The sequence below is a fragment of the Galeopterus variegatus genome, unplaced genomic scaffold (assembly GCF_000696425.1).
Source record: "Galeopterus variegatus unplaced genomic scaffold, G_variegatus-3.0.2 Scaffold5379, whole genome shotgun sequence".
In the NCBI taxonomy this organism is placed as follows: Eukaryota; Metazoa; Chordata; class Mammalia; order Dermoptera; family Cynocephalidae; genus Galeopterus; species Galeopterus variegatus.
The window spans coordinates 37,586-65,341 of record NW_007731490.1 but is presented as its reverse complement, the minus strand read 5'-3'; the positions used below and the strand labels follow the sequence as shown (position 1 = coordinate 65,341).

The 27,756-nt window shown below is 44.5% G+C and overlaps 1 protein-coding gene across 1 annotated transcript in view; it reads left to right on the top strand.

Annotated features, from left to right (window-relative positions):
- Window positions 1-27,756, top strand: part of LOC103604765 (dedicator of cytokinesis protein 1) — a gene marked incomplete at its 3' end in the record, with an annotated part of 96,949 nt that overhangs the window by 45,541 nt on the left and 23,652 nt on the right. Inside the window, exons 12-19 of the mRNA XM_008589333.1 lie at window positions 2,716-2,858; window positions 7,582-7,707; window positions 11,136-11,260; window positions 12,623-12,721; window positions 13,599-13,671; window positions 17,985-18,088; window positions 18,466-18,649; window positions 24,138-24,235. Coding sequence (XP_008587555.1) covers window positions 2,716-2,858; window positions 7,582-7,707; window positions 11,136-11,260; window positions 12,623-12,721; window positions 13,599-13,671; window positions 17,985-18,088; window positions 18,466-18,649; window positions 24,138-24,235 — 952 coding nt within the window. The remainder of the gene's footprint in view (window positions 1-2,715; window positions 2,859-7,581; window positions 7,708-11,135; window positions 11,261-12,622; window positions 12,722-13,598; window positions 13,672-17,984; window positions 18,089-18,465; window positions 18,650-24,137; window positions 24,236-27,756) is intronic.

Sequence of the window (27,756 nt, the reverse complement as noted above, 5' to 3'; positions counted from 1 at the left end):
TTTCTTAGGGTTTGCCTAGTTCTGACCTGAAGTCTTTAGAACGGTACGGGAAGCTTGGATAGCACTTGGCGGAGAGTCATTAAATTGATTCTCTGATTTGAAGGTAGAACCTGTGGACAAGGTTGAAAGAATCGGTGTTTATTTCCCTGGTGAGGGAAGCAAGAGGGTACCTAGATAATGGCTTCTGGCCACTTCAAGGCCACTCCATCTCCTCAGGCAGAGGTGGAGAGAAGGAAAGAGGAATGAAGGTTGTTTAGGTGGATCATAAGAGACAGCTGCCTCCTGGGGGTGTGGAATCTCAGAAGAATAATAAATGGTAAGAAGGAGTAGGGCTGCCTGTTTGAATGCCCTGCCTTCTCTCTTTTCTCCTTCTTCTGGTTTTACTTAAATGATTTCAGGCTTGAAACACCTTTTATTTTAGGAATTTCACATTGTTTTTGGTATTGTCTGAGAGGGTTTGATAATCAGGGGGTAGAGGAGTCCAGTCCTTGGGCCAGGAGATGTGAGATCAGCTTTCCTTTGCCCCACGCATCCTTCATGACAGACCAGCCCATTCTACCCGCTGTACAAGAGGATGCTACAAACAGGCAACCTATGCAAACAGAAACACCATGTAGCACAACAAAGCACAGTATGAAATGAGCAAGGAAATATACACCGTGTACATGATGTTGAAAATCCATTCTGGAAACAAGGACAGTGTTATCCGTCACTTGAGCCATATTACTCAAGAGAGCTGAGGAGTGTTTTAATTTACTTCACCAAGTTAAAAAAGGCAGAGAAAGAGAGAGAGAGTTGTGCACTGGGCTTTCTTCCCTAAAACCAACCCTGTGAGATAATAAATCAGTTTTAATGGAGCAAAAAACAGTTTCATTAGCATGACATTTCCCCAAGAACTGGTTTCATTGCTTATTTTGCTATTAAAATCATGCTGCTCTTTTGTTTCTAGCACTGCAAATATTAATCTGTATATTAGCCTTCTTTCAATGGAGCAAGGAGTCACAAATTACATAAGAGGTAAGCATGTAATAATATTTTTTAAAGTGGACATTTCACTCCAAGATAGAAAAAGATGGCAGCAACCCACAAGCGATCTCAAATGGCTTTACAAATACCGGTTTCCCAAGAAAACCAGTGAATCTAAAACCAGTAACCTCCTTAACTTTCCAAACAACACCCGATGTTGTTTTTCCTTGATTTTCACAGCGGACACTAGCAGGCAACAGGTAATAAATAAAATAGACCTTTGTAAAATTATAACATTAATTTGCTTTTTTTGCCCATGAGAAATAACGGAGCCACCTACTGTTGGATGCTCTAATATATATTAGACCTCAGAGTTTTTTGATGCCCAAATGTACTACTAAGTTGAAATTACCTGTTGCCTGCTAGTGTCCGCTGTGAAAATCAAGGAAAAACAACATCGGGTGTTGTTTGGAAAGTTAAGGAGGTTACTGGTTTTAGATTCACTGGTTTTCTTGGGAAACCGGTATTTGTAAAGCCATTTGAGATCGCTTGTGGGTTGCTGCCATCTTTTTCTATCTTGGAGTGAAATGTCCACTTTAAAAAATATTATTACATGCTTACCTCTTATGTAATTTGTGACTCCTTGCTCCATTGAAAGAAGGCTAATATACAGATTAATATTTGCAGTGCTAGAAACAAAAGAGCAGCATGATTTTAATAGCAAAATAAGCAATGAAACCAGTTCTTGGGGAAATGTCATGCTAATGAAACTGTTTTTTGCTCCATTAAAACTGATTTATTATCTCACAGGGTTGGTTTTAGGGAAGAAAGCCCAGTGCACAACTCTCTCTCTCTTTCTCTGCCTTTTTTAACTTGGTGAAGTAAATTAAAACACTCCTCAGCTCTCTTGAGTAATATGGCTCAAGTGACGGATAACACTGTCCTTGTTTCCAGAATGGATTTTCAACATCATGTACACGGTGTATATTTCCTTGCTCATTTCATACTGTGCTTTGTTGTGCTACATGGTGTTTCTGTTTGCATAGGTTGCCTGTTTGTAGCATCCTCTTGTACAGCGCAGCAACTATGAAAGGCTCCTGACTCATGGGCCCTGAAAACATTGATGGTTTGCATTCATAATCGTGGCCTAGTGTCACTTTTCAGACATGGCAGTCGTTGGTTAGTTGTGTTCTCTGAAGATGACGCCATTCTTCTCACGCTAACCACTCGTCGAGGCTCTATCGCGTACACGGTCGCAAGGGGTAGTGAAGGAAGCTGCCTCGAGCAGTTATGTTGAGGTTGAGGGATCTTTTTTTTTTTTTTAATCTTGATTTTGCTTTTCCTTTCATACCACCTGCCCCTTGACCTATGCTGTGTTCAGAATTATCAAAATCAAAGAAATGGCCATAAACATTCTTTGGGATTAAATGCCTTTCAAGCACGTTACTTTCAGATGAGTCCCCCTTTTATAATTGTCTGGTGGAAGTGGGTGGAAGCCCAGAGCATGTTTATTTCTTGGGGAGAGGGTCGCCCCCGTTTGCTTTACTTCTCTCTCGAGGTTCAGCATTTTCCTGATCAATGCTTTTCCCTGTTTCTCTTGTCACCTATCCTGTCCTTTGTTGTGCGTTGACTCATGATGCCTCTCTCTCACACTCTGGGATGATGCTCTCTCGTGTTCCCTTGTTACGTGACCCACGGGTCTCTGTGCCCCTCTGTCTCCTGTGGTCTCGGTCGTCCCGTGCCCTCCAGGCTCGCATTGGATGACGCCTTTCGACACAAGCCGCTCAACATGTCATCCCGTTTTTCACCCAGGGTGGCAGGGGAGAATGACTTCCTTCAGACTGTTATAAACAAAGTCATCGCTGCCAAAGAAGTCAACCACAAGGGGCAGGGTACGTATTTTACTTCTTTGTTTCTATCCATGTTTATTTCCGTGAATGTGGGACAGTGCTGTCTGTTTGGCGTTTACTATGATTTTGATAATGATGGTGACGATGACGACCCTGACAGTTTGGAGAGTCCGTGTAATGGTTGTACCCAACGTATAGCTTATGTGGGTTTTGTGGCTGGTCTCTTTTGTAAGTGTTGTTGAGAACCAGCCTCCTGGATGAGAGTGGGAGGCTGAGTGGGATATGGTTATGTGTTTAGAGACGCATGGGGACATTGGACGTGACCCCTCCACGTGTGTGCTTCTCTCTGTTTGTCCTCGCCCGTGTTACGCACCCATTGCTGCCATGTTATTTTTGGGGACCTTCCTCCAGTCCCCCACCTTGAGAATGGCTTCATTTGTGCAGATCAGTTCCCCTTTGGTTCTCACACTCATCGTTTTTAATCCCACACTGACATGTGTCCGAGCAGCCGACAGTTCTGTTGGCGGGAGCCATAAATCAATCAACACGGACTGGTGACAGTTGGCACTCGGCTGCCCAGGAGGGCTGCCAGAACACGGTTACTACGGCCCCGCCTCCCGCCTGAGGGGAGGTCACTTTCTGAACGTCAGGGATCCACGTCTCCATCCTTGATCTGATAGAGACTTCCCATAAACTCAGTAGGGCTTAGGTGGATAGGTCTGTTCCATTGTCCAGTTACCGTATGTCACTAGACTTTTAAAAAGCAGTGATCTTGAGTCACTTATCATTATTCCAAAGGAGAGTATGAATTGAATCTTAAGAATGTTCTGGAAGAATGAGTCTTCCTAGAGCTCTTGCAGGGAACTTCAGGAGCTTTCTTCTTGTGTGAACTACCCCCCTCTCTGGCAAACAATAGCAGAACAAACCCAAACCCGGACTGTTCATGAAATGTGGCCTCTGCAGATAGAGCAATTTTAAGCTGACCCAGGACCCAGCTTCTCATAAATTAACAGTCCTCCTAATTTGCACTTTAATTGAAAACCACAGGGAGGTCCAGTTCAGGCTGTTTACATCGGAGTCCCTCTCAGCTGATCATTCAACCCCGAGCCGGGGCTCCCCTTGGGTCTCCAGTTTCTCTTGCAGTCATCAGGGTTTTGATAAACTTTCATGACAGAGTCATCAGGAATAGTGGGGATTGGTGTCAGGCCACCAGGAAATTACTTGGAAGGAGGACCCAAAGCCTGCCTCTGCCAGTTTCACTGGTGTTGGCCAAAATCTATGGAGCTGGAGAAACACCTAATGCCAAATTCCTTGAACTGCCAGGGAAGGGAGAACATTTTCAGGTCATTGTGAGAACTGGGAGACAGGAACCATGACAGTTTTTTGAAGGGGATCACAGGTGCCTTTTTGAATCAAATTGCACTGTGGCAACATTACAAGCTCAGTTTTACCTTGAACCTGAATATTTCTCCAGGGCTCACTCTTAAGCAGAATTCAGGTTATTCCAGAGAGAGCTGCAAGATGTGGCCCAGTGAGTGCTGTATAGATGTAGCTGCTGGGTTTGCAGGGCTTCGCCCAGTGGAGCTCCTGTGCTTTGATTAGTGGTGACCCAGGCCCACCCCGAGGCTTGCTTGTCCATCAAGCCACAGTGAAACGGTACCTGGAGTGGGAGGGGCAGGCAGGAGGTATTAATCTTCACAAAGAACCTGTGGGCTTTCCCACACTCCGCTGTCCCAAATCCCTGCCTGTCTCTTCTGAGCTCATTCTAGGCTTTGGCCTATTTTAGGTTTACATCAGCATTTTTGCTGGTCACAATCAACAAAATCTTTTATATTTAATCCAAATTACTCTGATCGCTGAACCCAGAGGTGCTGTTCTGTGTGGACAGTCAGCCCTCAGATCCCTGCAGACATCTACTTCCATTGTTTCAGATATAATGTTGTGTTCTAGTTCTTTTTGTTTTTAGTTGTTCTGGTTAAGCAAATGTCAACTCAAAACGGACTTTTTCCTTGGTGAAAATTGGCCTCATTTTTTCCTGTGAGGAAAGCATTTTAAACTCAATGTAATCAGGAAAATTTAATCTCCATGTTTAAATCGTGTTGTAACAAATCTAATTATGTCACTAATATACCAGTTTATGAACTAAGATATTTGAGCAAACTGGTATTTGTGAGAAAGAAAAGGTATTGGAAAGGCAGATATCTAATAGCGTTATTTAATGCTCCATCCTTATGTCTTTGACCTTTATGAGTAATTTCCTCACCACATCCTGCAGTTCTTCCAAGAGTGTCCTCCTGTTAGGTTTATTCTGAGATGTTCGTTCTCCTGGGCAGCTTCAGGACTCACACCCCTAAAATTTGAGAAACTGCATCCTGGTGTTCCAGTAGGCACCAGCTACTATCCTGTTAGGTTTATTCTGAGATGTTCGTTCTCCTGGGCAGCTTCAGGACTCACACCCCTAAGATTTGAGAAACTGCATCCTGGTGTTCCAGTAGGCACCAGTTACTGTGATAAGTCCCCGTGTACTCCTGTGTCTTCTTGACTTTAGGATGAGGAAGGGTCCTTGCAGCCTCCCAAGCTACCTATCACCCCCTCCCCACTGTGTCTTGGGGCTTCAGCCGCCCTGGGGTGGGCACATGCCTGGAATCCCCTCACTTCCTGCAGATCTCAGTCAGTCTTGAAATCCCTTCCTCAGAGGAGCCTCCAGGATCCCCTAAAGTGCAGTCTTGGGGATGCCCTCTCAGCGAGCTTGGGACTTTTCCTGGGAGAGCTCTCTGCAGTTGCGTATTTCTCTGAGTATCTGACCCTTACAGTGGAAGCTAAGTCCTATGTGGGCAGTGCCCAGTGTGTGCCTGGCACAGAGTAGGTGCTTACTAGATACTTTTCCATAAATAAAGGTCTCCCTAGGTGGCGAGAGGAAAGGGGCTGTCACCAGCTGGCAAAGAACAAACATCATCGGTGACTTGACTTTCTCAGTCACAAGTAATGTAAGTCTCTGCAAAGGAGAAAGATGTTTCCAGGACAGCTGCTATGGGATTAGGTAACTGGAGGACAGGTCGTGCAGTGTAGGGTTAAATCAAGTAGAGCCGCCCCTGGCAGGAGTGACCTAATTGGTGTTCCTTGTGTGGATACATCAGACATCATCCAAGGGCTGCGTGCAAGGCAAGCCACTTGGGGACAAGGTCTGTGGTTTTCGCATTTTTCTCCTGTTGAGTGCAAAGTGTTGGGTTCACCAGTGATGTGTGATTGGCCTCTGCTATTTGGAAGCATCAAGAGAGGGAACAACTACACAGACAGACACAGAGACACATGTACACGTGCACACACACACACACACACACACACAGACATGCAGACACACGCACACTCCCCGTAGACACAGAGACACAGATACACACACAGATGCACACACCCCCACCGATACACACAGACACACAGATATGTACGCACCCCCACAGACACACACACATGCAGACAAATGTAGACAAACACAGACACAGACCCAAACAGATACACACAGACACATGCATAGACGTACAGAGACACATGAACACACACTAGTGTGTGGATGCTAGTGTGAGGACAGACACTTTGACATTCTAATGGACAGATGGGGTCCACAGAGCTGAGTGGTGGGGGAGCAAGTAGGCCAGTCCCCAAGGCCTCAGGAACGATGTGCCAGCCCACGGTGGCAGCCCCTTCCCACCTGGGAGGAGGTCACTATCCTTGAAAGCAGCTGATGGAGCCGAGTGACTGCTTCACCCCCTGCTTTTGACTAGTTGAGAGTGTCTGATTTATTCCCTGTCATTGTCACCCGGTTGACTGGTTGACCGCTGCTCCAGAGCTTTTGCACGTGGGAGGAGGTCACTATCCTTGAAAGCAGCTGATGGAGCCGAGTGACTGCTTCACCCCCTGCCTTTGACTAGTTGAGAGTGTCTGATTTATTCCCTGTCATTGTCACCCGGTTGACTGGTTGACCACTGCTCCAGAGCTTTTGCACAGAGGCCGGCCCTCCGGTTCTCCTTTGGTGTGGCTGGGGCAAGCAGGGCACACACCCACACACGCCATGCTCTCCCCAGGGCACCCTTGGGGTCTTGGTTCCAAGGTTTCAAAAGTCTTCTTTTTCCCCCTGGGAGAAAAGAGCTGAGTGACATCTGGAACATCCTTTCCTCCTTTGCTGTGCTTTGTGAAATGGAGGGAGAGGCCTGCTTGGGCTGTGGTGGCCTGGCTGTGGGGGGCTGGCCCGCTGTTGTCCCCGTGGCCCTGTGGCCTTGCACGGTGCTGCTCATCTGGGGAGCGTGGTGCTGCTCTGCATGTCGAGGCTTTCGTGGGTTCCTGCAGCTGTGCATTCACCTCCTGAGTCCTCCCGGCTGTCGTTCTTCCCAGCAGACTGGAAAATGACAGCTTTCTCAGTCCACTCCCAGAAAAATGCTACCTTCTGATTTATCTTAAATGTATGTCAACTCGAAAGCGTCAGTGGTCCTTGGCAGACTGACTAGCAGGAGCACGTGGCTGTTCCTGTGCATTAGTCCCTGTCCATGAGTCACTCCAGGGCAGGATCCATATCCCTGCTGATCAGAAGTGGCCAGTTCTCCTGTGCCCAGCCCTTCTGCCCAGCCCTTCTCCTTCTCATACACCCACATTTGCTCTCAAGATGCTAAACTGTGAATTAAAAATTGCTCATTTATTGAAATTGGTTTCGTGAAAACTTTTTCTAAAAATGTGTAAAATAAAACATGACTGAGAACATCCATTGTGTTTCTAGGTTTGTGGGTAACATTGAAATTACTTCCTGGAGATATTCATCAGATTCGAAAAGAGTTTCCTCATTTAGTGGACAGGACCACAGCAGTGGCTCGCAAAACAGGATTTCCAGAGATCATCATGCCTGGTAAGAGGTGGATCATTCAGGGCTTCTGAGCATGGCGTGGATGTAGCCAGCCACAGAGTGACCGGGTATGTGGGCAGTAACATGCACGAGCTCTGGCAAGGACAGGGCTGAGCTAGGGCAGGTGATGTGTAAGCCCCAGCTGGGTATGGGTCACCCTGGGAGTCAGGGGCTGCAGCCTGAGTGCTGGAATATGCACATTGGCCACCTGGATCCCAGGATGGGGTCAGCTCCCCCCAACTGCAAGGGTTATATGAGGGAGGCATGGACACCCAACAGATGTCTGGGTAGACATCCGATCAGAGGAAGGAACGGTGGTTAGAAAGTCAGCTGCCCAACATGCAAACCATCTCAGGATGAGTGGAAGAGTTAGACGATGTTTGTTAATGCCACACCTGTACCTGCTCAGTTAGTATCAGTTGTCGTACTAGTATTGCTCCAGCCCAACATGGGTTTAAGCTGACTGAAGTGATAATGGCATTCCATGCTAACATTAATCTTTTGTATTTACAGAATACTTTTCGGTTTCCAAATAACATTTATATTAATAATCTGATTTGATCCTCAGGGGATCTTGGGGAGCATGTTAATATTTATCTTTTGTATCTCTGTGATACTTTTTGGTTTGCAGGTAATGCTCACATTAATAATCTAACTTTATCCACATAAGGATCTTGGAAGCCTGCAAATTGGTGTTGAACTAATTCCCATCAAGATTAAACAACAGCCTAAAGTCACACAGCTAATGAGTAGTGGAAATGGGGACAATCCACCCCAAGTCTGACAACTCCGTGCAGCCTCTTTTTATAGGCCTGTGCTGTATACTTGCAGAGAGCGGTGGCTACTCAATGTACATGCTCTAAGAGTTAAAGTTTTGCTTATTTTAGTTCAACCTTGAGTCATGTTCTTTCTACTCCCTTTGTCTTTTAGGGCTGTTGTGGGTTATTGAATACTCTGTCTTATTAATCCATGTGAAAGACATCTAAAATTAGTTAAACTTAATAATAGTTAGGCTCACTTGTACAGGAGAAAGTGTGATATTTAACACATTATGAAGCTATGGAATAGCTGTTACTTGTATGTGTCAAGTCTATATGCAGCAAATTAATTTAGTCTTCTTAATGGAAATGGATAATTTTTGTACATATTGTTTGCATTCGGATTCAAGATGTGCATTTATATATTGGGATGAAGTCATTGACAACATGTGCGTATCTCAGTGACCTTAGGGTGTCCTCATGCTCAAAGGGAAACCCAGGAAACTTCCATTTCATGCCAATAGTGTTTCTCTTATAATTGATAGACTTAAAAAGTAAGTCTAACCTCTTAGTTTATCTCATGATTGATTCATGGGGAAACATACAGCTGACCATTGTTCTGGTAGGTTCCATGTGCTAAGTCCCAGGTCAGGGGTCCCCTAGGGAGGGATTCTAGCTTGAGGGGTCACCACGTTCTCTGCTGGCTGAGTAGTGACTGACTGGGCTGTAGGCACTGGAGAGACAGCACGGGTGGTTTTCAGTGAGACTCCCTGCCTTTTGCCCAGCAGAACCTGTGCAGACCTGTCTTGTCAGTTGTCTTAAGGAGACAGTGGGGAGCCTGTCATGTTGTCCTTGCTTCTGGATCCTCCACCTTCTCTGGATCCACTGGAATCCTGGACTCCTCCTGAAAGGTCCAGGCAGAGGAAGCAGAGTTTTCCTTCAAGCCGGGAAGGTGGCTAGAGCCCATCTGTATCTATTTCCAGTTCCTTCCTCCCCAGAATGGGAACCCCATAGCTGGGGAAGCAGTTGCTGAGGTCCCTTTGAGAATGCTCACCTATGGGGTTTACCTACTCCCAGTGAAGTCTTGCTTCTGGATGGCCCTGGAGTACTGAACTCCAGGTGAACATGGGCGCAAGGCTGTGGGGGTGTCACGTCACTACCTGGCACATGTCAGTTCTCCAGCTGGTGATACCCTTAGGAAGCTCTTTCAGTCCTTCTTGATTATGGTTTTTGTGCCTTGGCAGAGTTTTCAGGTGAGAGGTCAGTGTAGGCTGGAGGTTAAGTGACTTGTCCGAGGTCACACAGGTTGTTGCTGTCAGGTGTGGGATGGGCAGCCTTGCCTTCTGCCCTGGCGACGCTCCATCATTCCAACGTCCCTCGTGGTCAGTGTCAGCGGCTGTGACCAGGCTTCCTTTCCTAGCAGCTGCTGGGGCTGCAGAGTAACCCACTGGGTTGGTTATAATAATGACTTTTAAATGAAAGCTTAATTTAATAGTTGGATATACTAAAAGCCAAGATGGAGCAGTAGAGAACAAACACACAGAACCCAGGAAAGCAAAGGGAGGGTTTGTTTTTCCCTCAAGGAGTCCTTGTCATTTAGCTAGAGTGGGTTGTTTTCCACTCTTGACGTCCTTGCTCCTCTCTCCTGTGGGAGATGGTGTCAGGCGTGGGAGGTGGCCAGACAGACGCAGAGGAGCAAGCCCTGGGGTGGTGACGCTTCCTCTAAATCATGTTGCCAACGAAGCTTGCAAAGTTTTCCCAGTCGGACCATTATCAGGAGTTTCCTGTATTCTTAGTAGGAAGAAGAGTCATGAGCACATTTCTTTTATTTTTCTTCCCCCTACAATTAAAGGCCCGTCTCACTTGGAAATGTGCCGGTCTGTTTGCTGCTTCTTCTGTCTGTGGTCCCTGTTTGGAATCCTGACAGCTGCCTGCCAGAGGAGAAGAGCCATGCAGAAAGTCTCTCTCTAGACCTGTCCCTTGTTCCTGATCCTTCGCTTCTGGTTCTAATTCTTAACCAGCTTTTAGTTCGACATCTGGAATCATGCTTTTTAGAAGATGCACAGGAGGCCAGCATTGCCAGTTATTATCCTGTGTGTGCCAGCTGTGTTGTGACATTCCTTGGCAATTGAGGACTTGGACGACCACAGCCGGCCATCTAACAAGGGATGATGATGTGGGTTGTGATGGCCATGGCCCTGGAGAGGGCATGGCTCCTTGCAAACCCATCGACAGCATTAGAGCCGCTCTGGGCATCGGCTGCTCACAGCAGCATAGAGGGTCCTCTGCCCAGATGAAGAAATAACCAGATAATTAGAGGCTTAGACATTTTCCCTTTTTCCAGAAAGTCTTATAATGATGATTATGCAAATAGCTTTTGTAATGCCTTTAAATGCTGAAACTGTTTTGTAGAAAATATATCCTAGTCATCCTCATACAGGATTTATAGTATTGTGCTAGGATGGGTATCACCTTAGATAGCGATGATTATGCAAATAGCTTTTGTAATGCCTTTAAATGCTGAAACTGTTTTGTAGAAAATATTTCCTAGTCATCCTCATACAGGATTTATAGTATTGTGCTAGGATGGGTATCACCTTAGATAGCGTTGCAAAATTCATGGCTAGGTCATGAATAAGGGGTTGGTTTTAAAGGTGTGACTTTTACCCCCAGGTGATGTTCGAAATGATATCTACGTAACATTGGTTCAAGGAGATTTTGATAAAGGCAGTAAAACTACAGCGAAGAACGTCGAGGTCACTGTGTCTGTTTATGATGAAGATGGGAAGCGACTGGAGGTATTTATTGTGTATAAGTTGTACTTTCCAGGAGTTTCCCTGGCTATGCTGAACAATAGGACCAGTCCTAGGTGGGGCCGTACCCCTGTCTGTCAGGATGAGTGTCTTCTCTTGCTTCGTGTTTTCCAGCTTGCCTTCCAGGGCCTGGTGTCTACGGGGTCCTGGTATTAGCCTGTCTCAGGGGATCCCTGTGGCCTTGACCATCTTCTTTGCCCAATCCTATTGCAGTCTCATTTGCCAGCATAAACCCAAGGCCCCAAGGTCTGGCAAGCACACTAGAAGTACAGATGCCATTATTATCACCCTTTGAGAGATGAGGAAACTGAGGCCTGAGAAATCAGTCAGTTGCGCAGGGTCCGAGAGCTAGGATAGGTGAAACTGGGGCCTGAAGCTGGGCGTCTAACATCTACAGCCCAGTCTCTGACCTTGTGCTCTACCAGCTGGTAACCAATACCTTCTGCTTCCATGGTCACGTGGCCTGCAGGGCCTACCCCTGGAGGACCTGGTGGTCCAGGAGGTGCTCAAAGGCTGTGACCTCTTCTGATGACCAGAGGCCAAACCAGAACAGGTGTCCTGCAAGGTGCTTCTTTGGACTGAGGCTAGAGGGCTGGGTTCTTCTGGGCCCACATGGTCAAGGGCAGTGCCCTGGGCTTGTGCCTGAGGCTCAGCTGTGCCGAGAGGGGGTGGCACCCTTTCTCTCGTTGAGGGTCACTGCCTGCTTGTCTCTGGGATCAGGTGGTGCTGCCTTAGCTCTTGAACATTACCAGCATGTCTCCCGTTGGAGACAGGTGGGCAGTGTTCATGGCTTGCTACCTCCGTTTTGGTGTGCAGCCCTTCATGCTAGACCTACTGAACAAGTCAGGCCACTGCCTGTGGATCCTAATGTTAAAGTTGTTAGGGATGAGGGTAGGAGGGGTGGAGGACAGATTGATCCTCATGTCTTGTAACCATCCAGACCTTAAATGTCTGAGAACAGGGCTTTCGTCTGGCCACTACCTTCAGACGGATCTGTCCATCTTGGTGTGCAGCCCTTCATGCTAGACCTACTGAACAAGTCAGGCCACTGCCTGTGGATCCTAACGTTAAAGTTGTTAGGGATGAGGGTACGAGGGGTGGAGGACAGATTGATCCTCATGTCTTGTAACCATCCAGACCTTAAAAGTCTGAGAACAGGGCTTTAGTCTGGCCACTACCTTCAGACGGATCTGTCCATCCCTTGCTGGGAAAACATTTCATTTGCCATGGGGTTTATCCGTGTTCCTGGACTGCTCTCCCTCCCCTTCTGAGCATATATAGTGGGAGACGTATGCCATGTCAAGCTCTATGAGATCTTATGTGAACTCTTTATGCTTTCTTTTAAAGCATGTGATTTTCCCGGGTGCTGGTGATGAAGCGATTTCGGAGTACAAATCTGTGATTTACTATCAAGTAAAGCAGCCGCGCTGGTTTGAGACCGTTAAGGTATTATTTACATGGTGATCTTATCACAGGGGGTTGATTGTGAGATGCTCATTTGGTGATATTGCTGTCCGGCCGGGGGTGTTTCTTATTCAGGGCACACCGTTGCTGTTGGAAGAGGCAGAGGCTCCTCTGCACAAATCCTGTGTTTAAAAATTGCATCCCCCAAATGTGACTGGATCACAGCTGTGCGGAGTGACTTTAAACTCTCTTGCAACTGAGCTTGAAAATCCAATTTTTTCCTCTTAACTGCCTGATATGGATTTTGGTTATTAATGTCTGTTGCTGTCATGAATTGGGTCTCTGGGGGTTGTCTGTAGTCAAGGCAGTAGTCTTGGATTTGCCCAAGGGACAGTCAACATTTTGAACTTGAACAGGATAAACATATCGTATAACTTCGTATAATGTATGCTATACGAAGTTATTACGTTAGATGTGAGAAATAGGTACAGTCTTGGCTTACGGGCAACGTGTATTAGGTCTTTTTTTCTTTCACTGTAATGTGACAACAAGAAAGGTTTCTTGCTGCAGTTGCGGGCAGGTCACTGCAACTGCAGAGGGAATATAGACACCTCCTTGATGGGGCTAAAAACAAAAAGGCAACTTTGAAAAATAGAATCATAACAGTAAGGATCAGAACATTTAGAAAAAATCCAGCTGTCTCTCAGAATCATCTTGGCATCCTTTATAATATTATTTTGTTTAAATTTTCAAAATGCATTTTGCCTTTAGAAAATTATATAGGGGTTTAAATATACAGTACTTTCACCATTGTGGTGCAGAAACTCTTCTACTTGTGCCTGGTGTGTCCAGTTGAATAAAGCTGTTAATGCTAGAAGATGTTGGTAAAGGTGCTTAAATCCCCTTTTCAATTCTTAAGGTGGCCATTCCCATTGAGGATGCTAACCGCAGTCACCTTCGATTTACCTTCCGCCATAGATCATCACAGGACTGTGAGTAATAAACACTTTATTATCTCATGGCTTCTTCAAGGGGAAACTAGGGGAAAAGCTCAGTAGGCCACACTTGTTTTTTCTAGATTGCTCTAGAACTTCCATAGATCATCACAGGACTGTGAGTAATAAACACTTTATTATCTCATGGCTTCTTCAAGGGAAAACTAGGGGAAAAGCTCAGTAGGCCACACTTGTTTTTTCTAGATTGCTCTAGAACTTGGTTATTGTAATGCAGGGAGGTCTCAACACTTCAGCTCATTTTCCACTTTAACTGATTCCTGGGAAATGTTTTCATTGAGCAGATCTCAGGAGAACTTAATTTTCTTCTCCAGTTCCTGTAATAACTGCTACTCCCTGTTTTTTTTTTGGTTTTCTGTCTTCGGTTGAACTTGTAATATTATTCCATTCATCAGAAAAGTCACTGAGATATAATAAATGATTCTCAAAAAGGGGCTCTCAGTGCTCTTTGTCCTGCAATTGAAAACCTGAAAACTTTTTGTCTTTCCCAGTGGCCCCTGGTGTCTGGGGCTCGGGCAGAGCATTTCCCATAGACACTGATGCGATATTGACCATGATGCCAGGACTCGGGAGGAAAGCTCTGATGTTCAAGCCACTCACCTGCAAAACGGAAGTGGGGGGAGCAGCGGCCTGAAGGCCGGCTAGGAGGATGGGGCCTGAGCATCCCATACTTGCCTGAAGGGGGTCTGCTGATTGTACATGGCACGCTTCATGGCTGAAACAATAGGATAGTAATTATTAGTAATTGTTAGCTTACATTCAGTGTGCTCTCACTATGTGCCTGACACAGGGATTTTGCTGTATTATTTGGGTTAGTCCTCACAAGAATCCCATGTGCCACCAATACTATTGTCGTTACTTCCCTTGTTACAGATAAGGAAACTGGGTCTTAGACACTCAAGTCAGTGGCCCAAAGTCACCCAGACAGGCAGTGGAAGAGTTTTGGTTCAAACCCAGTCTGTGTGTCTGAGCATTATACTCCAGTACCTTAGGGGAGTGGTGAGGCCACTTTGTCACCTGGTCTTTGCTTATCACCTGCTGTATACACAGCAAGCTGCTGGGGTTTCTCCTCTTGAAGAACTTAGGTTTGAGCTGACTTGTGAGGTTTGTTTGCAAGAACCTACTAGGGCATGGCAGCTGGGGAACACCACATGAATTAGGTAGAGGCGCGGCATGAGCAGAATGGGGTTGGGTGAATGGGGGAGGCTTGAGGCACAGGTGTGGCCTCAGCCAAGGCATGGTTAGTGTGGTGGACTCGGTGCCCTGCATGAGTGATGCACAGGGCGTGGAGTGGACCAGAGCATGGATGCAGTGGGCCCAGACCCTCTCAGTTGGTAAGCCCTGCTGGAGGGCAGTCCAGGGCTCCTGTAAACACATCACCCTGGGGACATCAGGAGAGTGGGGGACTCTGAGGGCCGAAGGAGGAAGCAGGGCAGGACAGAAGTCTAGAGTCCACAAAAGACTTATCTCAAAATCATGCTCTTCCTTTTTAACAAGCTCATCCTTTCTAATTAATAAATTACTAGGGCAGAGGGATATCTTCTGTAGCATTTTAATTTTCAAAATCCTTGTTTTTCTTGTTAGTTTTAAGTACTCATTATAGACAAGATGCAATCACCTGACATACCAAGAATCATTTGCATAATTAATGAAGTCTCCACTGCCACAGCTTGTGGGGTTTTGCAGACATGTTGTGCATCATAAGTGTGCTGCTGATGACATCCTGGGATGTCAGCTGCTGGAGTGATGGTGGCCGTCTGGGCCTTTCCTCTGGGCCTGTGTGCAGAGACCCTGGGGCAGAAACAGGTGGAAAGAACTGAGGCCGTATTGGCCACCCTAGTCAAATAGGGCTGCTTTCCACTGTAAAAGGGAGTTGAACAAAGGAACAAGTGGTGGGATTTCTCACACCCAGATCTGTCATTGGGACTGGAGGGTTTGGTGCTGATGTGCTGATAGATGCCTTCCCGACACATGTTAGCAATTCCAGATGCATCGGATCATGTTTTGCATGAGTTCAAGCATGTGTGGTCCCCGGGTTCAGTTTCCCAGGAGCTGAGTTTGCCTTGATTGTGGTGGGCTTACCTGGGTGGGTCCAGGGATGGGCAGCCCTGCCCAGTGTCCAGAACTCATGTCCTCCTCCTGTGGTCCCTAAGGTTCTATACACGTGTAATAGAACCATCCACCTCATTATGGCTGCTCATGAGCATATAGTGAAACTCAGTCCCTTCCTTGGATATGAAGATGGAAAATGTTAATGGAAAGTGCACTTGTCGTATGCCACCTCACAGAGGATCTGTTGAAGCCTCCGCTGACATCACTGTCACACGTCTTTCCCTGCCACAGCAGCTCTCAGGGAGGCATGTTTTTATTTTTTCAAGTCAGCCCAAACTTAAGAGGAATTGTTCTTTGCCACTTGAACATTAAAATACTTTGTGTTCAGTGCCCTTTTACAAAGTTATTTTTTAGACTCCTAGGGTACAGGTATTTTATTCTGTTCCTCCCTTTATTTTTGGTTGTTCGGTCATTCATTCAGTTGTTGAATTTGCCAGCATTTACTGAGCACTGACAATGTGCGAGAAACTGATGGATACCCCAGGAATGCAAAGGTTAATGGGACATCTTATTTCGTGTGGTGGCGTCTTAGGTTAAATATTTCGAGCCCCTTACTCAGGGACGGTGGATGTGTGGTCTTTCCCTCTCTACCTCTGTCCTTTCATCTCTGAAAAGAGAATTTTGGGTATGTAATTCTAAAGGTATTTTCTAGCTCTGGAACTCAGTATTCTACGCTGCACTCAGACTGCAGATTCATGGCGCGAGAAACTGATGGATACCCCAGGAATGCAAAGGTTAATGGGACATCTTATTTCGTGTGGTGGCGTCTTAGGTTAAATATTTCGAGCCCCTTACTCAGGGACGGTGGATGTGTGGTCTTTCCCTCTCTACCTCTGTCCTTTCATCTCTGAAAAGAGAATTTTGGGTATGTAATTCTAAAGGTATTTTCTAGCTCTGGAACTCAGTATTCTACGCTGCACTCAGACTGCAGATTCATGGCGACGCGCTTCCTGCCCGCTCCTGCCTGGCCCGCTCCTGCCTGGCCCGCTCCTGCCTGGCCCGCTCCTGCCTGGCCCGCTCCCGCCTGGCCCGCTCCCGCCTCCTTTGGCTCTCACTGTTCACCCTGCACCAGCCGCGCTGGCCTCTGTCCCCATGTGAGCCACACCTGTTCCACTTGCGGGCCTCTGCATCGGGCTCTGTTTCTGGAATGTTTTCGTCTTGGCTCATGTGCTGTCCGTCTTCTCAGACCTCTCCTGACCATGCATTCAGATTGTCCCTATTCTCACTGTGTCACCCTTTAACAAAAACCACCACGTTTTGTTTTCTTTATTATCTGAAATAATTTATTTGTTTGTTAGTCATTTCCTAAGGTATATCAAATATTTATAGCATACCTATTGTATGCCAGGTACTATTTTATGCCCTGGGAAATAGCAGTAAAAAAATACACAATGTCCCTTACATTCCAGACTCCAGTGGACAAAACCAATAGTAAACAGCAACAAATTCTCTCTCTCTCTCTCTCTCTCTCTCTCTCTCTCACACACACACACACACACACACACACACACACACATCTGGTGGTGATAAGGACTATGAAGAAAAATAAAATTTCAGCTGAAACTTGAATGAAATGAGGGAGTAGGCCCTCGTGCAGTTACCTGGGGATGAACTTTCTTGCCCAAGGGAACAAATTCACACTCACACTTCAGTCACCAGTGAGTGACATGAGTAGGTGTTGGGAGGCAGCAATCCAGCTTACTGATGAGCGCCTTTCTTAGTGGAATGGTCTGCCGCCTCCTTGCCTCTGCCACTTGCCATGGCCTTGTGTTTCCAGGCCCTGTCTGTCCTGCTGGTCTGTGTTTTCCTGTTTTAAAGCCCCACTGTCTTCAGAGTTTCCACGTTACCGTCACTCTTGGATTCTAGTATTGCAGACTTTCCTACACATTCTCCTTCAAAATCATCCTGCTCTTCTTGGCCCTTTATTCCAGAATCAGTTTCCAAGGTCCATGAAAAATTTCTTTCTCCCATGAGATTTTAATTGGAACGGCTTTGAATTTACATTCATTTGAGGACAACTGATCCCTTTGTGACAGGAATCTTCCTACTGGTGAACATGGTGCATTTAGCATCTGTCAATACCATTTTGTCATTGTTTTTGTAAAGGTAGCCTTTGTAGCATTTTACAGTGTAATTTTGACATGACCATAGTTGAAGATAATTACTGATTTTTATTGCAGCTAAGGATAAATCTGAGAAAATATTTGCACTAGCGTTTGTAAAGCTAATGAGATACGATGGGACCACTCTGAGAGACGGGGAGCATGACCTCATCGTCTACAAGGTGTGTGTTTCATTGATGCGGTATCGCTGGCATGATTCTTGCAGTCTTTCCTGGGCTTCCTGACCTGAGCTGACATTTCCCATCATTATGAGAGAGCTACCTAGCTACACTGAACCATGCAAATGAACGTTTTTAATGACCAGCCCTTTGCTGTTTCTGGTGAGACAAGATGATATACAATAACACATTAGGTGCTGTATAAAAATGCCCTGAATGTGAATTAATATACGTGAATAAGGGAAATTATTAACATGCATAGTTTAAAACAATGTAAAAATGAGATGTCATGATTGTTAAAAGGATTAAGGATAATGAAGGATGGGAAAAATTGTGTCACTGTGAATAGTGTTTGATAAATTGCGTGACAAAACCCGCAGGCCGAAGCAAAGAAGCTGGAAGATGCTGCAACGTACCTGAGTCTGCCCTCCACAAAGGCAGAGTTGGAAGAAAAGGGCCACTCAGCAACGGGCAGGAGCATGCAGAGTCTTGGGAGCTGTACCATCAGCAAAGATTCCTTCCAGATCTCCACGCTCGTGTGCTCCACCAAACTGACCCAGAATGGTGAGTTTGGGAACAGAGATGTGTTCACCCCAGGGACTGTTCTTTCTCCACTGCATCTTTTTCATGTCCTTGTTGAGCGGAGGAGTCTTCTGTGGGTGCGTGGACACTGCCTGTAAGAACTTCACTGCATCCTCAGCAATGACCTGTGTGGTGTGGATGCACTAGGAAAGAGGAGGGGGCATTGATCATAATTTAAAATTCACACTCCTATTTTGTTCTAAGGATTCACTTTAAAGGGAGATAAAGCAATGAATATACTCCTTAAAATGCTTTTTGGCCACAGGAAGGTAGCACGGCATAGGCAAAATGCAGGAGATCTGTAGTCAGACCAAAGACCTGGGACTGAACCCTAGCCCTGTGCCTGTGTTCACCCTGGGAATGACCTTGGACACAGGTCCTCCACACCTTTCTAAACCTTATTTTCCTTGTCTGTAGACATGGGAATAATGCTTGCCTCAAGGGCTACTAGGTGGAGGTTACATGGACTGTGGACTTCCCCTTTCCCAGCTACTCACTGAGATGTGATTACTAGTTATCTTTGTTTAAAAACTTGGTTTGGGTGATATTTTCTAGTCCCCTCGAGGTATGAGACAAGACACCTCTTGCTGATGCACATACACTAAAGCTCAGCCTTAATGCAGAGATCAGTCATCAGCTGGCCCTAGTGTCCCTGTGCTGGGGCCTGCCGTGCTGCTCTGAGTTCCCTTACCACCACTTGCAGCCTCCCCAGATGCACATACACTAAAGCTCAGCCTTAATGCAGAGATCAGTCATCAGCTGGCCCTAGTGTCTCTGTGCTGGGGCCTGCCGTGCTGCTCTGAGTTCCCTTACCACCACTTGCAGCCTCCCCGGTGATATTGCTGTCCGGCCGGGGGTGTTTCTTATTCAGGGCACACCGTTGCTGTTGGAAGAGGCAGAGGCTCCTCTGCACAAATCCTGTGTTTAAAAATTGCATCCCCCAAATGTGACTGGATCACAGCTGTGCGGAGTGACTTTAAACTCTCTTGCAACTGAGCTTGAAAATCCAATTTTTTCCTCTTAACTGCCTGATATGGATTTTGGTTATTAATGTCTGTTGCTGTCATGAATTGGGTCTCTGGGGGTTGTCTGTAGTCAAGGCAGTAGTCTTGGATTTGCCCAAGGGACAGTCAACATTTTGAACTTGAACAGGATAAACATAGGACAGAAGTAAACCCATTATTTGGAAGCCACGCCATTGTAGTGGAAAATGTGCTAGGTGTCCTGAGTGTTTGGGTGTGCCACCCCTGTGCCGCGTGCTTTTAAAACTTTCTGCACCTGTGCTTGCTGCTCATTTGTACTAGACTGTACAAGCTGTGCCTTCCCACTGCTGGTCTCATGAGTGATTGCTTAGTGTGGGGGGCACACGAACAACGCTGCTTTAAGTCAGTCAAATGCTGCTTTAAGGCTATTTGGATATGTTTGGAGACAGACACATTAAGGCCATATGGATACATTTGGATATAGACACTTTAAGGCCATTTGGATACCTTTGGTTATAAAAGCTTTTTGGCCACTGGGATACATTTCTCTAATGTTACCTTGATCATCATGTTTTGCCTGAAGCATATATGAAGGTTCCCAGTTTGTGGTTGTGTGGTAATCTCCACGAGCAGGTGAAAAGCCTTGACTGAGGGATTGGATCTGTGCAAGCCTGGGGGGTGGGGTGGAGAATGCACAGGGAGTTGTAAGTTTAGTGCCCAGAGAACTTGGGGTCAGCAGGTGAACCCCAGCTTGAAGCTGGGTTATGGAAAGGATGTCCCATGTGACAAATGTTACTCTTTGGATGTGGCCCTCGTAGTCCTGCTTGCCTGACAGCCTACAGCATCCAGGGCCCACGTAACCCAGGGCAAAAGTGACATCTCTGGGTGGGTCGCCACCCCATACGTTTGTCATTTAGCTTTTTGGTAGGTGCCACATGAATGAGAACTGCTGTGTATTGCTATTTTCACATTGTAGGAAGCCACCATCTCTTACATGGGCCATGTTTCAAAAACATGTCTGAAAGGTATTATTTGGAACTTGAACATATTTTCCCCTTCAAAACAATGTTCTGAGTAGTAGTTAGGTTTTGAGACCCGTCCACTTCAGAACTTAAGGATTCCAAAGAATCCTTCTTAACCCACACATCCCTGGGGAAGAGGACTGTGAACCAGGCAGTCTCCCAGGAGGTTGGTGTCCATCCTCCTTTCACCTTCAAGCTCCTTGAGTCTCACCAGCCGCAGGTGACTCCCTCCCTGGAACTGAGGGAGAGGGCACCCTGGTCTCCGCAGCAGCTGTTGCCGGGCAACAAGGAATTCCAGTGTGAGGCTGCTCACCAGGAGGAAGGGGAAATCTTTTGGATTTCATTGTATATCAGCAATGATTCCTCTTTTGGAATGATGGCATTCAGATGTGTACAACTTGGAGCTAGCCCAGTTGGCATCTAAGCATCAACTCCCAGATTCTCATGTGAGGGTGTCACTTTTCTGTAGCCATGATCTGTTACTGTGAAGTTCCATTACTTAGGGAGAAGCAGTTGCTGAATTATTCATCAAGGTTTGTATTAAACATCTCTGTCTTCAGCATTATGCTGCATGCTATGGGGGATATAGAAAGAAGTATAAGATACGATTCCTCTCCTGAATTAATTTACTATATGATGAGGGAGAAATGAGTCATGCAACAAAGAATAATTGGGGACCAAATTGCAGTGAGTCCCTGGAATAAAGGAGTAGAGAGGAGAGCCTCGTCTGACATGGGCGGCTTCAAGGGGGCCAGGCAAGCTCTGTTTCCTTCATACCTGTTCCCCTTCCTCCAAGTTGTTCTTCCGCTTCTAATTTGCCTAGTTGTACCTTTTCTCAAATTTATGATACAGAGGTAAATCCTAGTCTGAATCATATTCAGTGTGCCACCAACTTTGAATGAATGGGATCTAGATTATTAATTAATCTCTAGTAAAGAATCACTGGAAACTTTTGTGAGGTGGAAATCTCCCTTAACTCTGAGACCAAGAGTGTGTCCAGGCAGGATGTAGTGTTTCTCATTATTTCACTTTCGATTAGAAATTGAAACATGTTAGGGCCGGCCTGTGGCTCACTTGGGAGAGTGTGGTGCTGATAAGACCAAGGCCACGGGTTCGGATCCCATATAGGGATGGCCAGTTAGCTCTCATGGGAGGACGTGGTACTGACAACACCAAGTCAAGGGTTAAGATCCCCTTACCAGTCATCTTTAAAAAAAGAAAAAAAAAAAGAAATTGAAACATGTTAACTTCCACAATGAGTGGGTTACTTTCTCAATTCCAGATCACCTCTTTGAATGACTGCTGCTGTTAGTACTTTGTGCTGGGCATCGTGCTCAGTGCTTTCTCTATGTCATGTCATTTGATTCTTGCAGTATTCCTGTGAATTAGGCAGCATTGTACCCATTGTTCAGATGAGAAAACTGAGGTGAAGTTACCTGCCCAAGGTGATATAGTTGCTGAGTTACCCCCCCCTGGAATTTAACCGACTTTTCACATATCCCACAATATCTTTGGGTGGTGCCCCCTTCACATTTTCCCATTTTCAGCTCTTTGTCAGCTATCCTTGGGAGTAAGGTCAAATTAATGAAAACGTATGTTTTGACACTCATTACATGTTTGCCTTTTGTGTGGCTTGATCTTGAAATTATGAATCTCTAGTAAAGAATCACTGGAAACTTTTGTGAGGTGGAAATCTCCCTTAACTCTGAGACCAAGAGTGTGTCCAGGCAGGATGTAGTGTTTCTCATTATTTCACTTTCGATTAGAAATTGAAACATGTTAGGGCCGGCCTGTGGCTCACTTGGGAGAGTGTGGTGCTGATAAGACCAAGGCCACGGGTTCGGATCCCATATAGGGATGGCCAGTTAGCTCTCATGGGAGGACGTGGTACTGACAACACCAAGTCAAGGGTTAAGATCCCCTTACCAGTCATCTTTAAAAAAAGAAAAAAAAAAAGAAATTGAAACATGTTAACTTCCACAATGAGTGGGTTACTTTCTCAATTCCAGATCACCTCTTTGAATGACTGCTGCTGTTAGTACTTTGTGCTGGGCATCGTGCTCAGTGCTTTCTCTATGTCATGTCATTTGATTCTTGCAGTATTCCTGTGAATTAGGCAGCATTGTACCCATTGTTCAGATGAGAAAACTGAGGTGAAGTTACCTGCCCAAGGTGATATAGTTGCTGAGTTACCCCCCCTGGAATTTAACCGACATTTCACATATCCCACAATATCTTTGGGTGGTGCCCCCTTCACATTTTCCCATTTTCAGCTCTTTGTCAGCTATCCTTGGGAATAAGGTCAAATTAATGAAAACGTATGTTTTGACACTCATTACATGTTTGCCTTTTGTGTGGCTTGATCTTGAAATTATGATGGGTGTCTGTGTTAACTGAAATTCTACCTACAGCCAAAATTATATTTTTCTTTTCAGTATTAACTAGGGTTTGTTTCTCATTTTTCTTTCTCTGTGCAGACAATTTCTGTAGCTGTAGTTGGTTCTTGGTGAGCATAGATAGTAAATTAGATGAACTTCACTAATTGTATTTTTTGACTAATGGGATATTCATATAACTACAGGAGAAAATTGTTTATGCACATGTACTTTCCTAGAGAGTTTTCAGATTTTGGCTCCCTACCTTAAAGGACATCTTGATTCCTTAAACAAAATCATTTCTGTACACTGCCTTTTGCACTGACCCTTTAAAAGCCAGTATATTCAGTCCTTGATTTTTCTATTTAAAAAGCAACAAATAAAACACAGCTATAAGGAGAGCAAACGGCAATGGAAGCCCAGACCTGGGTGAGAATGGGAAAGTCGATGCGGGAGTGCTGTCAGTAGTCAAGGATTGTTATAGCTGCAGGAACTATCTGTCACCTTGCATACCGTTGCCTTGCTGTTTCAGTACCTGAATTTGTATTAGTTCTTTTATATTATTTTATCTTTAAAAAAAAAAAAAAAAAGCTTGTTCTCGAGCAGGAAACAAACCACATGGTAGAAATGACCAGGCTGTTTCAGTACCTGAATTTGTATTAGTTCTTTTATATTATTTTATCTTTAAAAAAAAAAAAGCTTGTTCTCGAGCAGGAAACAAACCACATGGTAGAAATGACCAGAGAAGCACTTTCTGGTGAGCAGTCCTGTTCCAGGCCTGGGATGCTCTGAGACTGCCTTCTTGTAGATTGGAAAGGCCAGTGTTGCTTTTTCTTAGGTTCCCAAATGCATTTTTAAAGCTTCTATATGGAAGTTATTTCGCGGTAAATGTAGTCAGAAATAATGAACTGAACCACACTAGGTGTTAAGTATATTGCTCTGAAGTATTAAGATCTTTGGCTGGTGAACCTTATAGAGTAGGGTTGTTTTCTCTGTTCAAAAAGTTTTATAGAGAACCTCTATAAAACTGCATGAATAAGAGAGACACAGTTCTTGCTGGAAGGAGCTGACTTTTGATTTCTGCTTCCAGTGGACCTTCTGGGGCTCCTGAAGTGGCGATCGAACACCAACTTGCTGCAGCAGAACTTGAGGCAGTTGATGAAAGTCGATGGGGGTGAAGTGGTGAAGGTAACGTGGACCCCTGAGGGATGTTCATCTTGTTTATATTAACAGATGGAGGCACTGACTCCAAGGTAGCATAGGATTCTGGTTATAACCCCTTTAACAGATAGTCACATACACCTCTCAGTGGGCAGCATGCTTCTCGGATTCTGGTTTGGGCGGTCTGTCTGGGTTAACTGGGAAGGGGATGGGCTTTGGATTCAGCCTAGTCTTGAGTCATGTTTCCTCTTACCATGGTCCTCACTGCAGGACCAATGACAGTTACACAACCTTGTTAAGCCTCACCTTCCCTTTCTGTAAGAAGAAGATAACACGAGTGCCTTCTCCTAGTGTTGCTGGAGGGTTAGATGAGATACGTTAGCCTGTGTCTGGCCCCTGGGAGATGTTCAGTGAGCGTCAGCTCTTTGTGTTGTTATCTTGATGGTTGTTATTACTGTCATCATCATTATCTGCCTTGGCTCATGACTCCCTGAGACCCTCTGTGAGTGACTTGGTGAGGCATGTGCTGTGGTAGAAAGACCATGGCACTGAGTGTCTTGTCTTGACCATTTTCTTCCCATATGGGCTTGGACTCATTTCTTTTCATTTTTTATTTTTTAAAATTTTAACTTCTATGTATATGTTGTAGTTGATTTTTGTGTCCTTTTACCTGTTCCTCTTTCCCCACTCCCTCTCTCCACCCCCACTACATCATGTCTGTTCACTTTTCTTAACAAGTTCAAGGAACTGTTATGATTGTTGTGTCTTCTTCCCCCCCACTCTTTATTTGTTTGTATATTTATTTATTTATAAATTTTTAGCTCCCACAAATAAGTGAGAACATGTACTATTTCTCTTTCTGTGCCTGACTTGTTTCACTTAATGTAATTTTCTCTAAGTCCATACATGTTATTGCAAATGGTAGTATTTTATTCTTTTTTATAGCAGAGTAATATTCCATTGTGTAGATATACCACAGTTTCCTTATCCACTCATCAGATGATGGACATTTGGGCTGGTTCCAGCTCTTGGCTATTGTTAATAGAGCTGCAATAAACATGGGAGTACATGTATCCCTTCGGCATGATGATTTCCATTCCTCTGGATATATTTTCAGCAGTGGAATAGCTGGGTCATATGGTAGATCTATCTGTAATTGTTTATGGAAAATGGTATGGAGGTTCCTCAAAGGTTGCACCATTTTGCAGTCCCACCAACAATGTATAAAAGTTCTTTTTTCTCCACAACGTTGCCAGCATTTATCATTCGGAGTCTTTTGGATATTAGCCATCTTAACTGGAGTGAGATGGTATCTCAAAGTGGTTTTGATTTGCATTTTCTGAATGCTAAGTGATGTTGAGTGTTTTTTCATGTGTCTGTTGGCCTTTGAGAAATGCCTATTCAGCTCCTTTGCCCATTTTTTAATTGGGTTATTTGTTTTTTTGCTGTAAAGTTGTTTGAGTTCCTTGTATATTCTGGATATTAATCCTTTGTCAGATGTGTATTTTACAGATATTTTCTCCCACTCTGTTGGTTGTATTTTTACTCTGTTGATTGTTTCTTTTGCTGTGCAGAAGCTTTTTAGTTTGATATAATCCCATTTGTTTATTTTATCTTTAGTTGCCTGTGCTTTTTGGGTCCTATTCATGAATTCTGTACCCACTCCTACTTTCCGGAGTGTTTCCCCTATGTTTTCTTTAAGGAGTTTTATTGTTTCAGGATGTATATTTAATTCTTTAATCCATTTTGAGTTGATTTTAGTATATGGTTAGAGGTACAGGTCTAGTTTCATTCTCCTACATATGAATATCCAGTTTTCCCAGCACCATTTGCTGAAGAGGCAGTCTCTTCATTAGTGTGTAGACTTGGTGCCTTTGTCAAAGATCAGATGGCTGTAGGCATGTGGGTTGATTTCTGGGTTCTCTGTTCTATTCCATTGATCCATGTGTCTGTTTTTTTGCCATTACCATGCTGTCTTGGTTATTGCAACATTGTAGTATAGTTTAAAGTCAGGTAGTGTTATGCCTCCAGCTTTATTTTTTTTTGCTCAGGATTGCTTTGGCTATGCGTGGTCTTTTGTAATTCCATATAAATGTCTGGGTAGTTTTTTCCATATCTGAGAAAAATGTTATTGGAATCTTGATGGGAATCGCATTGAATCTGTAAATCACTTTGGGTAATATGGACATTTTCACAATGTTAATTCTTCTGATCCGAGAGCATGGAATATCTTTCCATCTTCTTGTGTCCTCTTTAATTTCTCTCAACAGTGCTTTGTAGTTCTCTTCGTAGAGAGTTTTCACATCCTTGGTTAAGTTTATTCTTAAATATTTTATCGTTTGGGGGGCTATGGTAAATGGGCTGACTTTCTTGACTTGTTTTTCAGCATGTTCACTGTTGAAGTATAGAAATGCTATTGATTATTGTGTGTTGATTTTATATCCTGCAACTTTGCTGAAATCAGTTATCAACTCTAAGAGTTTTTTGTGTAGAGGCTTTAGGCTGTTCAATATACAGGATCTTATCATCCGCAAACAGGGACAGTTTGACTTCATCTTTTCTAATCTGGATGCCCTTTATTTCCTTCTCTTCTCTGATTGCTCTGGCTAGTACTTCCAACACTATGCTGAGTAGGAGTGGTGAGAGTGGGCATCCTTGTGTAGTTCCTGTTCTTAAAGGAAAAGCTTTCAGCTTTTCCCCATTCAGGATGATATTGGCAGTGGTTTATCATATATGACTTTAATTGTGTTGAGATACTTTCCATCTATACCTAACTTGTAGAGAGTCTTTATCATGAACGAATGTTAAATTTTGTCAAATGCTTTTTCAGTGTCTATAGTGATGATCATATGGTTTTTGTCTTTGCTTTTATTGATGTGGTGTGTCTCATTTTTATTGATTTGCTTATGTTGAACCAACCTTGCATCCCTGGGTTGAATCCCACTTGATCATGGTGTATAATTTTGTGTGTGTTGCTGTATTCTCTTAGCTAGTATTTTATTGAGGAATTTTGTGTCTATATTCATGAAGGATATTGGCCTGTAGTTTTCTATTTTTGATGTATCTTTGTCTGGTTTTGGTATCACGGTGATGTTTGCCTCACAGAATGAGTTTGGGACAATGGCCTTTGTTTCAATCTTTTGGAATAGTTTGTAGAGAATTGGTATCAATTCCTCTTTGAAGACTTGGTAGATCACTGCAGTGAACCCATCTGGTCTTGGCTTTTCTTCAGTGGGAGCCTTCTGATAATAGCTTCAATCTCTTTCATTGTTATTGGTCTGTTCAGATTTTCTGTATCTTCTTGTTTCAGTTTTGGTAGTTTGTGTGTCCAGAAATGTATCCATTTCCTCCAGATTTTCAAATTTGTTGGCACATAGTTGTTTATAGTAGTTTCTAATGATTCCTTGTCTTTCTGAGGTATCAGTAGTAATATCACCTTTTCAGTTCTAAGTTTTGTTATTTGGGTCTTCTCTCTTCTTTTCCTAGCCTTGCTAAAGGTTTGTCAATTCTTTTTTTTTTTTTTTTTTTTTTTTTTTTTTTTTTTTTCT